The 13187-nt window shown below is 41.3% G+C and overlaps 1 protein-coding gene across 1 annotated transcript in view; it reads left to right on the top strand.

Moving 5' to 3' along the window:
• Positions 1-7776: 7776 nt before the first annotated feature.
• LOC129824089 (collagen alpha-1(XV) chain-like) overlaps positions 7777-13187 on the top strand; it is a 63113-nt gene continuing 57702 nt past the window's right edge. The window contains exons 1-2 of the mRNA XM_055883408.1: positions 7777-7901; positions 7996-8069. Coding sequence (XP_055739383.1) covers positions 7891-7901; positions 7996-8069 — 85 coding nt within the window. The 5' untranslated portion in view covers positions 7777-7890. The remainder of the gene's footprint in view (positions 7902-7995; positions 8070-13187) is intronic.

Below are 13187 nucleotides of genomic sequence, written 5' to 3'. Positions count from 1 at the left end.
TAGCTAACACAACGTGTCATTGGAACACAGGAGTAATGGTTGCTGATAACGGGCCTCCTTACGCCTATGTAGATATCCCATAAAAGAATCAACCGTTTCCAGCTACAATATTAATTTACAACATTAACAATGTCTACACTGTATTTCTGATCAATTTGATGTTATTTTAAATGGACAAAAAATGTGCTTTTCTTTCAAAAACAAGGAAACTTCTAGGTGACCCCAAACTTTTGAACGGTAGTGTATATATTTTTATTCCATCCCTTTGTGTATATTAGGTAGTTGTTGTTGAATTGTTAGATTACTTGTTAGATATTACTGCACTGTTGGAACTAGAAGCACAAGCATTTAGCTACACTCGCAATAACATCTGCTTACCATGTGTACAGTGTATGTGACCAATAAAATGTGATTTGAACATGTAGCTGTTGAAGCACATCCTATTACATTTCCCATGATGATGTCCTTTTTCTGCTTGGGTGCTTTCCACTGGCAAGGCTTGTTATCATGTGGCTGGGAATCAATGCCTAACAACCTCTGAAACTGTCCCAACAGCCCAGCACAAACAGCTACTGTGTTAAACCAACTATTATTATGTAAGTCCTTCCAGACTAAATGGTCACAGACAAAATGCTAACAAATGTTCTAGAAGGAAGTGTATTGCATCTAACGACATGCATTTCTGTCCAAAGGAACATGAGCATTTAAATCAAGTAAAGCGATGTTTTTTGTGTTTTCCAAATTAGGACAGTACAGCCACCAATTACTTGTCAGAGAAGCCTTCGCTAAGACTCTCCTCCCTCACAGACCATTCTCGAATATGGGTGTACTGTGAAGCGTGAACAAACCAGACAAATTAGGATTTGGCAGGAACTTCCAGAAAGACTAAGTTCTCCATGGTGTTTTGATTACCTTTTATGGGTTGATTATTATTATCACAAGATTTTATGCAATTATTTTACACTTGACCCACTTATAAATGGCATGATGGGGGTGTTGTAATACCATTTTAGCCCTCTGCTAACATTATGCCACATTACTATGGGACCTAAATAGCCTTGCACTATGTTTTGTGCTATTTTGTTTTTAGTCTGACTGGGGAAAAGAATCCTCTTTTTGCTCACTGGCTGCTTTTAGCGTCCTTAGAGAAATTATGCTGTGTGAACTAAACTGAACAGACTGATTTGGCATTTAGGATACAGAATGGGTTTGAGATCATACAGTCACATTAAAGAGGTTTTCCACTGGGCACAGATCGGTTACATCAATGTTGCTTCAATGTAATTTGTCAACGCAAATTAGATTTAAAAAAAAAAGTTAAACGTAAACTGTTGTTTTGAGGGTGAAATTTCAACTACAGGATTATGTCATCATGGAAACAAAATTTCAACAGACAAACAGAACAAAAAAAGTATGTTGAATTTGTACCTTTAAAACAACCTCCGAGTTTCAACAGTACAGTTGAAGTCGGAAGTTTACATACACTTAGGTTGGAGTCATTAAAACAAATTTTTCAACCACTCCACAAATTTCTTGTTAAGTTGGTTAGGACATCTACTTTGTGCATGACACAAGTAACTTTTCCAACAATTGTTTACAGACAGATTATTTAATTTATAATTCATTGTATCACAATTCCAGTATGTGAGAAGATTTACATACACTAAGTTGACTGCCTTTAAACAGCTTGCAAAATTCCAGAAAAGGCTGTCATGGCTTTAGAAGCTTCTGATAGGCTAATTGACATCATTTGAGTCAATTGGAGTTGTACCTGTGGATGTATTTCAAGGCCGACATTCAAACTCACTGCCTCTTTGCTTGACCTCATGGGAAAATCAAAAGAAATCAGCCAAGACCTCAGAAAATAAATTGTGAACCTCCACAGGTCTGGTTAATCTTTGGGAGCAATTTCCAAACACCTGAAGGTACCATGTTCATCTGTACAAACAATAGTACAGAAGTATAAACACCATGGGACCACGCAGCCGTCATACCGGTCAGGAAGGAGACACGTTCTGTCTCCTAGAGATGAACGTACTTTAGTGCGAAAAGTGCAAATCAATCCCAGAACAACATCAAAGGACCATGAAGATGCTGGAGGGAACCGGTACAAGAGTATCTATATCCACAGTAAAACAAGTCCTATATCGACATAACCTGAAAGGCCGCTCAGCAAGAAAGAAGCCACTGCTCCAAAACCGCCATAAAAAAGCCAGACTACGGTTTGCAACTGCACATGGGGACAAAGATTGTACCTTTTTGGAGAAATATCCTCTGGTCTGATGAAACAAAAATAGAACTGTTTGGCCATAATGACCATCGTTATGATTGGAGGTAAAAGGGGGAGGCTTGCAAGCTGAAGAACACCAGCCCAACCGTGAAGCACGGGGTGGCAGCATCATGTTGTGGGGGTGCTTTGCTGCAGGAGGGACTGGTGCACTTTACAAAATAGATGGCATCATGAGGGAGGGAAATTGTGGATATTGAAGCAACATCTCAAGGCATCAGTTCGGAAGTTGAAGCTTGGTCGCAAATGGGTCTTCCAAATGGACAATCCTCCCAAGCATACTTCCAAAGTTGTGGCAAAATGACTTAAGGACAACAAAGTCAAGGTATTGGAGTGGCCATCACAAAGCCCTGACTTCAAACCTATAGAAAATGTGTGGGCAGAACTGAAAAAGCGTGTGCGAGCAAGGAGGCCTACAAACCTGACTCAGTTACACCAGCTCTGTCAGGAGGAATGGGCCAAAACTCACCCAACTTATTGTGGGAAGCTTGTGGAAGGTTACCTGAAAAGTTTGACCCAAGTTAAACAATTTAAAGGTAATGCTACCAAATACTAATTGAGTGAAGGGAAACTTCTGACCCACTGGGAATGTGATGAAATAAATTAAAGCTGAAATAAATAATTCTCTCTACTATTATTCTGACATTTCACCGTCTTAAAATAAAGTGGTGAACCGAACTGACCTACGACTGGGAATGTTTACTTGGATTAAATGTCATGAATTGTGGAAAACGGAGTTTAAATATATTTGGCTAAGGTGTATGTAAACTTCCGACTACAACTGTACGTACAATGCTGTAAAATACAATACATGATTACAATACAGGTGGACGATGTTTGATTGCCATCCCAATGAGCGTAGAACCCTTCTTTAGGCCATGGATGAGGACTGCAATGATTTCAGTCCAGACCTACTGTATGTCAGACTTAGATTCTCCGTACAGAAAGGTTTTTCCCCAGGTGCATAAATATATTTACTGACATGATGAGACATTATGGACAAATGCTCAAGACAGGCTTGATTAGTTCCTGCTAAACATTTTCTTTAATTTCTTTAATTTCATTATATTGTGAAAAATTACTTCAATGATCACACCTTTTGATCACACATGGGATCATTTTGAGTGGGTGAAGAGCGGTTGTAATCTCATTGATCAACGTCTCAACCAAATGCGACCTAGTTATCGCCTCCACTTTTCCCACATTTTATGTTACAGCCTTATTTTTAAAATGGATAAAAAATGTCCTCATCAAACTACACACAATGCCTTTAATTACAAAGCGAAAATAGGTTTTTAGAAATATTTCCAAATTTATTCAAAATAACAAACACCTTATTTACATTAGTATTCGGACCCGGCCAAACTGAGCAATGAGGGGAGAAGGGAGGTGACCAAGAACTTGGCCACTGACAGAGCTCCAGAGTTCCTCTGCGGAGATTGCAGAACCTTCCAAAAGAACAACCATCTCTGCAGCACTCCACCAACCAGTCCTTTATGGTAGAGTGACCAGACCGCAGCCACTCCTCAGTAAAAAGCACATGACAGCCCGCTTGGAGTTTTCCAAAAAGGCACCTAAATGACTCTCAGACCATGAGAAACAAGATTCTCTGGTCTGATGTACCGTAATTTCTGGACTATTGAATTTTTTTTTTTAAATATGTATTTTGTACATAAATAAACCGCACATGTCTATAGGCCGCAGGTGCCTACCGGTACATTGAAACAAATTAACTTTACACAGCCTTTCTACGAAACACGGCTTGTAACAAAAATAAATAGGCTTTTAAACGAAACACGGCTTGTAACAATTTTTTTTTTTTAAATAGCAGTAAACAGTAGCCTACCAAGAAAGTCATTGGCCACTATCTTCCTCCTCCTGTGCACTGAAACCACTGAAGTCATCTCCTTCAGTGTCGGAGTTGAATAGCCTCAGAATTGCTTCATCCGATGTTGGATCGTTTTCATTGTCGCTCTCGTCACTTTCATCCGGAGGCGAATTCCCCGCTGAGCTCATGCTGCCTTCTTCAACACGCAGCAGTCCAGCCTTTCGAAACCCGTTGATGATAGTGGATTTTTTGACAATGCTCCACGCTGGCAGACTTGACCATAAGTTGCTCTTCGCATGCGGCCCGTTTTAGTAAAGGATTTCTCCCCACTTGTCATCCAAGCCTCCCACTGAACACGGAGCGCCACCTTAAATGCACGATTTACACTGATGTCGAGTGGCTGCAAATACTTTGTTGTGCCCCCAGGAATCACAGCTGGAATTGAGTTTGTTCTCTTGATGGCTTCTTTCACAGAATCTGTTATGTGGGCCCTCATGCTGTCCAACACGAGCAATGCCTTGTTCTTGTGAAAGAATCCTCCCAGTCGCTTGCCGTAACACTCCGTATGCCATTTATGCATTAGGCCTTCCGTCATCCATCCTTCCTCTGGGGAATTTTTCTTTTGGCATCTTCATGCGTTTTAAAATCAACATCGGTGGAAGCTTTTCTCCCGATATGCATTTCTCTGTGTCTTTGCCATGATGAGGGTGACAAAATGACTACCGTAATCAGAATGATGGGAAGTTTGAGCGCGCTCAATTTACGTCACATTATGTGACGGTGCTCAGTTTTTTGGCGACATGAATCTTGTGAAAGCGGGAAATATCCATAAATTAGCTGCGTCATTGTATAAGCCGCAAGGTTCAAAGCGTGGGAAAAAAGTAACGGCTTATAGTCCGGAAATTACGGTAACCAAGATTGAATTCTTTGGCCTGAATGCCAAGTGTCACGTCTGTAGGAAACCTGGCACCATCCCTATGGTGAAGCATGGTGGTGGCAGCAACATGCTGTGGGGATGTGTTTCAGCAGCAGGGACTGGGAGACTTGTCAGGATTGAGGGAAAGATGAACGGAGCAAAGTACAGAGAGATCCTTGATGAAAACCTGCTCCAGAGCTCTCATAACCTCAGACTGGGGCGAAGGTTCACCTTCCGACAGGACAACGACCCTAAGCACACAGCCAAGACAACGAAGGAGTGTCTTCGGGACAAGTCTCTGAATGTACTTAGGTGGCCCAGCCAGAGCCCGGACTTGAACCAGATCAAACATCACTGGAGAGACCTGAAAATAGCTGTGCAGCAACGCTCCCCATCTAACCTGACAGACCTTTAGAGGATCTGCAGAGAAGAATGGGATAAACTCCCCAAATACAGATGAGCCAAGCTTGTAGCTTCATACCCAAGATGACTCAAGGCTGTAATTGCTGCCAAAGGTGCTTCAACAAAGTACTGAGTAAAAGGTCTGAATAATTATGTAAATGTGATATTTCAGTTTCTTTTTTATACATTTGCAAAAATGTCTCTACATACCTGTTTTTGCTTTGTTATTATGGGTTATTGTGTGTTGATTGAGGGGGGAAAAACAACTATTTAATCCCTATTAGAATAAGGCTGTAACGTAACATAATGTGGAAAAGTAAAAGGGTCTTAATACTTTACGAATGCACTGTACATAGTGTACCCGGTGGGTTGTCACCCTCATAACCGTTACCCAGTTATCAAACTTCTCCACTTTTGTGTGTACTTTGTTATGACTTAGTTTCACTGTTCTTATTTTTTAACATTTAAATCAGGTCACGCTCCCTCCCCAAATCCGTGCTTCATCTCTCTTCTGTTTGATGGTCTGTGACTTAAAGAGAGTAGACTTTGGACGTTTCAGCTCAGTGTCACCCTGGCTGCTCCAGAGATTATCAGCCAGACATGGGTATAACAGAGTGGGTCCCCTTTTTCTGAATTATACACATCATGTCTATAAGAGGCTGCTTTAGAGGTATGGGGTGGGGGAGGGCTAAGGAAAGTGTTATTTTGTCACTCATTTTATATACGCTTTCCTCCTACTAATGGAAGTACAGAAGTGCATTTTCCACTGATGCAGTATATAACTGTATATATTAAATACAAACTAGTTTTTCATAAACTGTGATGCTACCAGACATTGAATAAAGTACTGGGGGCTAAAGTAAGTGTGTGCATGTGTGTGTGTCAAATCAAATTTTATTGGGCACATACACATGGTTAGCAGATGTTATTACGAGTTTCGCAAAATGCTTGTGCTTCTAGTTCCGACAGTGGAGCAATATCTAACAAGTAATCTAGCAATTCCACAACAGCTACCTAATGCACACAAATCTAAGTAAAGGGATGGAATAAGAATATATACATATAAATATATGGATGGACCATGCCCGACTGACATAGGCAAGATGCAGTAGATGGTATAAAATACAGTGTATATATATCTGGGATGAGTAGTGCAAGATATGTAAACATCATTATTAAAGTGGCATTAATGAAGTAATCCATTTGTTAGTGTCCAATGATTTCAAGTCTGTATGTAGGCGGAATGTCATGACATTCATCCACTATGTACATTTACCATACAGTCAACCTGTCTTTTTTCCTTATGCTCAATTAATATCATTGATTATGGTATTGGTATAATGATAATTGCTGACCCATGGCTTGTGAGATCAGCATTACACACACTGTCCTGAAATAGCCCTCCTTCTTACCGCTAGCTAACCCAGTCACATCCCACATATGGCATTCCATACAAGTCACATTTTACATGAGTTTCAAGCACTGTGAATAAAAAGGCTGTTCTCTGAGAAAATTCCCTTTTCATTATGTAAGCTGTTACCGTAGTTACCAAAGCAATCAATCAACAACCTATAAACAAGCGCCATACAGGCTTGCCATTATGTAAAAGAAATCAAGTCTCACTTCTCAGATTTCCTAGCTCTCTTTCCCAACACATGAGGTTGTAGAAGACAGAGGTTGAGGAGACCGGTGCTGCTCAAAACCTCATGCAGGTATCATGACACAAGTTTTAAAGCCTTATGAGAGGAAAACCCACAGAAATGCAGAGGGTAGTGTTTGTTGTGGTTCCCAAAAATGTATAGTAAGTCTACCTGTTGTTGGGTATAGGCTATGAACAGACGTTTACGATTAAGTTTTCCAATATTTGACATAATTTACACATATTTGTGATTAAATTATTTCCATAGTAACTTGTCTCATGAATCAGAACAATTTCAGTAACACGTGATTTTAAGTTGATTTAACTTTTCCCCGACTCTCATTGAGTCTGAACAAATTTCGGCCCCTCTCAAAATGTAATTTTCACTAAAACATTTTGGAGCTGCTTAATGTTATTGAGGTTCCCCAGCCAGCTTGATAGATGGATTGCAAAATATATTACATACCATCAACTTCATATACTGGTAATAATGCAATTAAATAATGTAGATGGAAAAATTCAGATAATCGCCATACAAATGGCAAAGTTAAGAATTTTAAGGCAGCGGTTTAGTGAGGGATTTTAAGGAGTCAGATTTCCGTGTCCGTGGGCCAGTGACTCACTGAAGAACTGAGGCCTTCTTTGTTCTATTGGTACTCCAGCCTGTCAGGGAGAGAGAGAGACAGAGTAGAGGGAGGGAGAGAGAGTGCACTCAGTGGCAGGAGAGGCAAAGGTCTGAAGAAGACAGAGAGCAGATTCCAACTCTTAGCACGTTGAGGACAATTTTGGATGCTTGGATTTGATATCTCTATCCCAAAATGATTATTCGGTAAGGGTGTTTATTTTTTAATGTTCTGTGCTTGATTTTAAAGGCCCAAAAAATATTCAGGCTAACTCATGCAACATCATTTTCTTACCTACAGCCTCCCCAGGTGGTCTTCGGTTATTCTTCTCGTCCTGCTGTACCACTTTGAACCTGCAGTTCAGGTCATTGAAGGTAAGACATTTTGAAATGTGAGTATTCATAATTAATGTAGCCCTATTTGATGTATGTCTTGGTAGCGCTGATGTGATGCACTCAATACTTGCCTAAACATTGCCAAGGCTATTGACCTGCTGCATTTGGATTTAAAATGTCTTGACTCTCTTGGAATAAATGAGTTATATGCTCATATGATGAGCTGTCCTTATTCGACAAGAATGTGGATATGCATTATTTGCATCTGTATTCAAAACAATATGTGAGTCACATACACTCTAAAAAGTGTTTGTTTACAAGTATTGTATGTATATTTAGCATTTCTAATTTGTTTAATTTGTTTGAATAGCCCCCACGTACCCTGCGATAAGATGTTTGCTTGACGGGACCGGGTTTCCGCCCCATCCGCTATTGGCAGTGTGTACACACAGTGGACTAGGAAGCAGTGGTCTGGTTAACCGCAGCACCTGAGGGTGAACTGGTGTGGTCACTTCTTATGTACATTTCCCTCTTGTTACTACCATAGAGATAGAACTGTACTATTATCTAGGGTTGTTACATTGTCATTACACTGACTCTGATTAACACACATTCTGAAGGGCTATTCAGAAATACAAAGTTCCTCTTCAATCTGCTGTCTAATGGAGTGGCTCTGGAGAATATCGTGTTAACTACGCTTCAAATCAAATTACAATGCATAAAGCGTGTATTTTATCAGTGTGTAGTGTGTTTCTCAGTGTGTAGTTTTGAGTTAAAATATGGAAATGTGTGTAGGAATATCCTAATTTGAAATATGGTGATCACCCTAGCCAAAACGTCTGTTAGTGAAGATATGAAAGACAACAGGGATTGTATATTCTTATCACGAAATCCACCGCTATCTGAGGTTTTATTATTCTTTATGACTGGTTAATGAGGACTTTTACTTAGACTACTTTTACTAACTCTAACCCAATTTTTTTTTTTTGTGGGGCCGAATATTACTGCCTTTCACATTTGATTTTAGTCTGGTTCAGTTCCTCACAAATGAATTCATGTTTGGTTAATACAGTCCTGTTGATCTGTCCCCAGTGGGAGATTTCTTTTGAAGCGTGTTAATACATCGAACCACTGTGATTATTATTATTTGACCCTGAAGGTCATTTATGAACATTTGAGCATCTTGGCCATGTTCTGTTATAATCTCCACCCGGCACAGCCAGAAGAGGACTGGCCACCCCTCATAGCCTGGTTCCTCTCTAGGTTTCTTCCTAGGTTCTGGCATTTCTAGGGAGTTTTTCCTAGCCACCGTGCTTCTACACCTGCATTGCTTGCTGTTTGGGGTTTTAGGCTGGGTTTCTGTACAGCACTTTGAGATATCATGATGTAAGAAGGGCTTTATAAATACATTTGAAAATGAACAATTCACATTATAAACCTTATTCAGTTTTATGGGCTAAGAAATTCCCTTCACTTTTTGGAAAAGGTCCCAGTATGTTCCACTTACAGTATATTGTCATATGGAGCAGAATGGTGAAGGTTATAAGACCAACTGTGAAAAGTGTCACTGAGCTATAATGAAATGTTTCGTTTTTGGTTTTGAAGGGAAAAACCACTCAATGGAAAGTTTATTACAAAATATCCTCATGTATTAGTACCTTTTGAGACATTGACATGGATATACAATATTTTTCCATGTGCTCATACAAGCATAGGATTGTCATAACTTCTCAACCGTTTTTATATTTGACAGTTGGTGGCGTCAAAATATGCTGATGTTGTTTTGTAGGCGTGAGATTTCCTCGGTTACTTCATTTTAAAAGGCTAGTAACTCCCTCATCTAACGGTTACCCACTTTTGGATGTGAAGACTGTCTTGTGTACGTGACATCTGTAAGAGTGTTATGATAACCTTATCTAAGTACGATGAGGAAAATTATAGTTTTCTTGATGAAATTGTCCTGATAAGTTGTTCACAAGCTGTTCACTTTGAGGTAAAAATGAAGGGGAATGTACAGTATTCCTTGAGGCTCCATGGGGAGCACTCGGCACTCTCTCTGTATGCCGCTGTTCTGTCCTGTGAAAGTTGTGGAAACACACCCAGTGAAAGGGAAGCCGTGGCCATTTTACAGCTGTGATGGGAAGGATCTTATACAGATTTGTAGAGAGATTACTGTGGGCACAAACTGGTTGTGGAGAACTATGACTACCTCCTGTAGTCATAACACCACCCAGTGAGACATCTAGGAGAGAAACATGCCTGATGTGTTGTGTCGTCTGTCTCATCTGTGAACTCTTGCTCTGTTTGATGTGTTTTTGCTGCACAGATCATCTCTTAGAGTCTAGCAGCATCTCACCATGAAAGTGCCAGAGTGTGGTCCGATGATGACTAAATCAAATTAAACGTTATTTAAAGTGCATTTAAAATCGCAGCACCCTTTACATACATATATTTTTTAAGTAGTAACATGAGCAGAGGATGTGGAAAACATTCACTTATTAAAAGCCCAGCTAAAATGTGATTTAAAAACCTCAAATGGTGTCTGCCCCTCATACCTGACAGGGCAAACCCTTCCACAACTAAGGTGCTTTAATAGAGAACGCTCCGCCCTCTGCCTTGGTTCTGCATCTAGAAACTGTAAGCAGACCGGCTCCTTGGGAGCAGAGCGCCTTCACTGGGTTGTATGGAACGAGCATGTCTGTCAGATACAGTGGCTTGCGAAAGTATTCACCCTCTTGGCATTTTTCCTATTTTGTTGCCTTACAACCTGGAATTAAAATATATTTTTTTGGTGGGGGTTGTATCATTTGATTTACACAACATGCCTACCACTTTGAAACATACTAGAAGTAACACAAAAAAACAGAAACTTGAGCGTGCATAACTATTCACCCCCTCCAAGTCAATACTTTGTAGAGACAACTTTTGCAGCAATTACAGCTGCAAGTCTCTTGGGGTATGTCTCTCTAAGCTTGACACATCTAGCCACTGGGATTTTTGCCCATTCTTCAAGACAAAACTGCTCCAGCTCCTTCAAGTTGGATGGGTTCCGCTGGTGTATATCAATCTTTAAGTCATACCACAGATTCTCAATTGGATTGAGGTCTGGGATTTCGCTAGGCCATTCCAAGACATTTAAATGTTTCCCCTAAAACCAGTCGAGTGTTGCTTTAGCAGTATGCTTAGGGTCATTGTCATGCTGGAAGGTGAATTCTGAACAGTTTTCCAGTCCCTGCCGATGGAAAAACATCCCTGCAGCATGATGCTGCCACCACCATGCTTCACTGTGGGGATGGTGTTCTCAGAGTGATGGGAAGTGTTGGGTTTGCACCAGACAGCGTTTGGCCAAAAAGCTCAATTTTAGTCTCATCTGACCAGAATACCTTCCATATGTTTGGGGAGTCTCCCTTATGCCTTTTGGCGAACACCAAACGTGTTTGCTTATTTTTTTCTTAAAGCAATGGCTTTCTTCTGGCCACTCTTCTGTAAAGCCCAGCTCTGTGGAGTGTATGGCTTAAAGTGGTCCTATGGACAGATACTCCAATCTCCGCTGTGGAGCTTTGCAGCTCCTCCAGGGTTATCTTTGGTCTCTTTGTTGCCTCTGCTTAATGCCCTCCTTGCCTGGTCTGTAAGATTTGGTGGGCGGCCCTCTCTTGGCAGGTTTGTTGTGGTGCCATATTCTCTCCATTTTTAATAATGGATTTAATGGTGCTCTGTGGGATGTTCAAAGTTTATGATATTTTTTATAACCCAACCCTGATCTGTACTCTCCACAACTTTTTCCCTGACCTGTTTGGGGATTTCCGGCGCCGACAGAGATGGCCGCCTCGCTTCGCGTTCCTAGGAAACTATGCAGTATTTAGTTTTTTTATGTGTTATTTCTTACATTGTTACCCCAGGTAATCTTAGGTTTTATTACATACAGTCGGGAGGAACTATTGGATATAAGAGCAACGTCAACTCACCAACATTACAACCAGGAATACGACTTTCCCGAAGCGGATCCTCTGTTTGGCCTACCACCCAGGACAATGGATCGGATCCCAGCCGGCGACCCAAAACAACGATGATGTAGAAGGGGCAGACGGAGCGGTCTTCTGGTCAGGCTCCGTAGACGGGCGCACCGCTCCCGAGCAAACTACTCGCCAATGTCCAGTCTGTTGACAACAAGGTAGACGAAATCCGAGCAAGGGTAGCATTCCAGAGAGACATCCGAGACTGTAACGTTCTTTGCTTCACGGAAACATGGCTCACTCGAGATGCTATCTGAGTCGGTACAACCACCTGGTTTCTTCACGCATCGCGCCGACAGAAACAAGCATCTCTCTGGTAAGAAGCAGGGCGGGGGTGTATGCCTTATGATTAACAAGACGTGGTGTGATCATAACAACATACAGGAACTCAAGTCATTCTGTTCACCTGACTTAGAATTCCTCACAATCAAATGCCGACCACATTATCTACCAAGAGAATTCTCTTTGATCATAATCACAGTCGTGTATATTCCCCCCCAAGCAGACACATCGACCGCCCTGAAAGAACTTCATTGGGTGTTACCAGTGCTGGAAAAACCCTAGACCACTGTTATTCTAACTTCCGCGACGCATATAAGGCCCTCCCCCGCCCTCCCTTTGGAAAAGCTGACCACGACTCCATTTTGTTTCTACCAGCCTATACTAAAACAGAAAGCACCCGTGCTCAGGTCTGTTCAACGCTGTTCCGACCAATCGGATTCCACGCTTCAAGATTGCTTCGATCACGTGGACTGGGATATGTTCCGCAATGCGGCGAACAACAACATTGACGAATACGCTGATTCGGTGTGCGAGTTTATTAACAAGTGCATCGGTGATGTTGTACCCACAGCGTCTATTAAAACATTCCCCAACCAGAAACCGTGGAATGATGGAAGCATTCGCGCAAAACTGAACGCGCGAACCACTGCTTTTAATCAGGGCAAGGTGACTGGAAACATGACCTATTACAAACAGTGTAGCTATTCCCTCCGCAAGGCAATCAAACAAGCTAAGCGTCAGTACAGAGACAAAGTGGAGTCGCAATTCAACGGCTCAGACACGAGAGGTATGTGGCAGGGTCTACAGTCAATCACGGACTACAAAAGAAAAACCAGCCCCGTCGTGGATCACGATGCCTTGC

This window comes from Salvelinus fontinalis, chromosome 26 (assembly GCF_029448725.1).
Source record: "Salvelinus fontinalis isolate EN_2023a chromosome 26, ASM2944872v1, whole genome shotgun sequence".
Taxonomy (NCBI): Eukaryota; Metazoa; Chordata; class Actinopteri; order Salmoniformes; family Salmonidae; genus Salvelinus; species Salvelinus fontinalis.
Note: the sequence above shows the minus strand (reverse complement) of the source record. Positions and strands in the feature narration are given on the sequence as shown.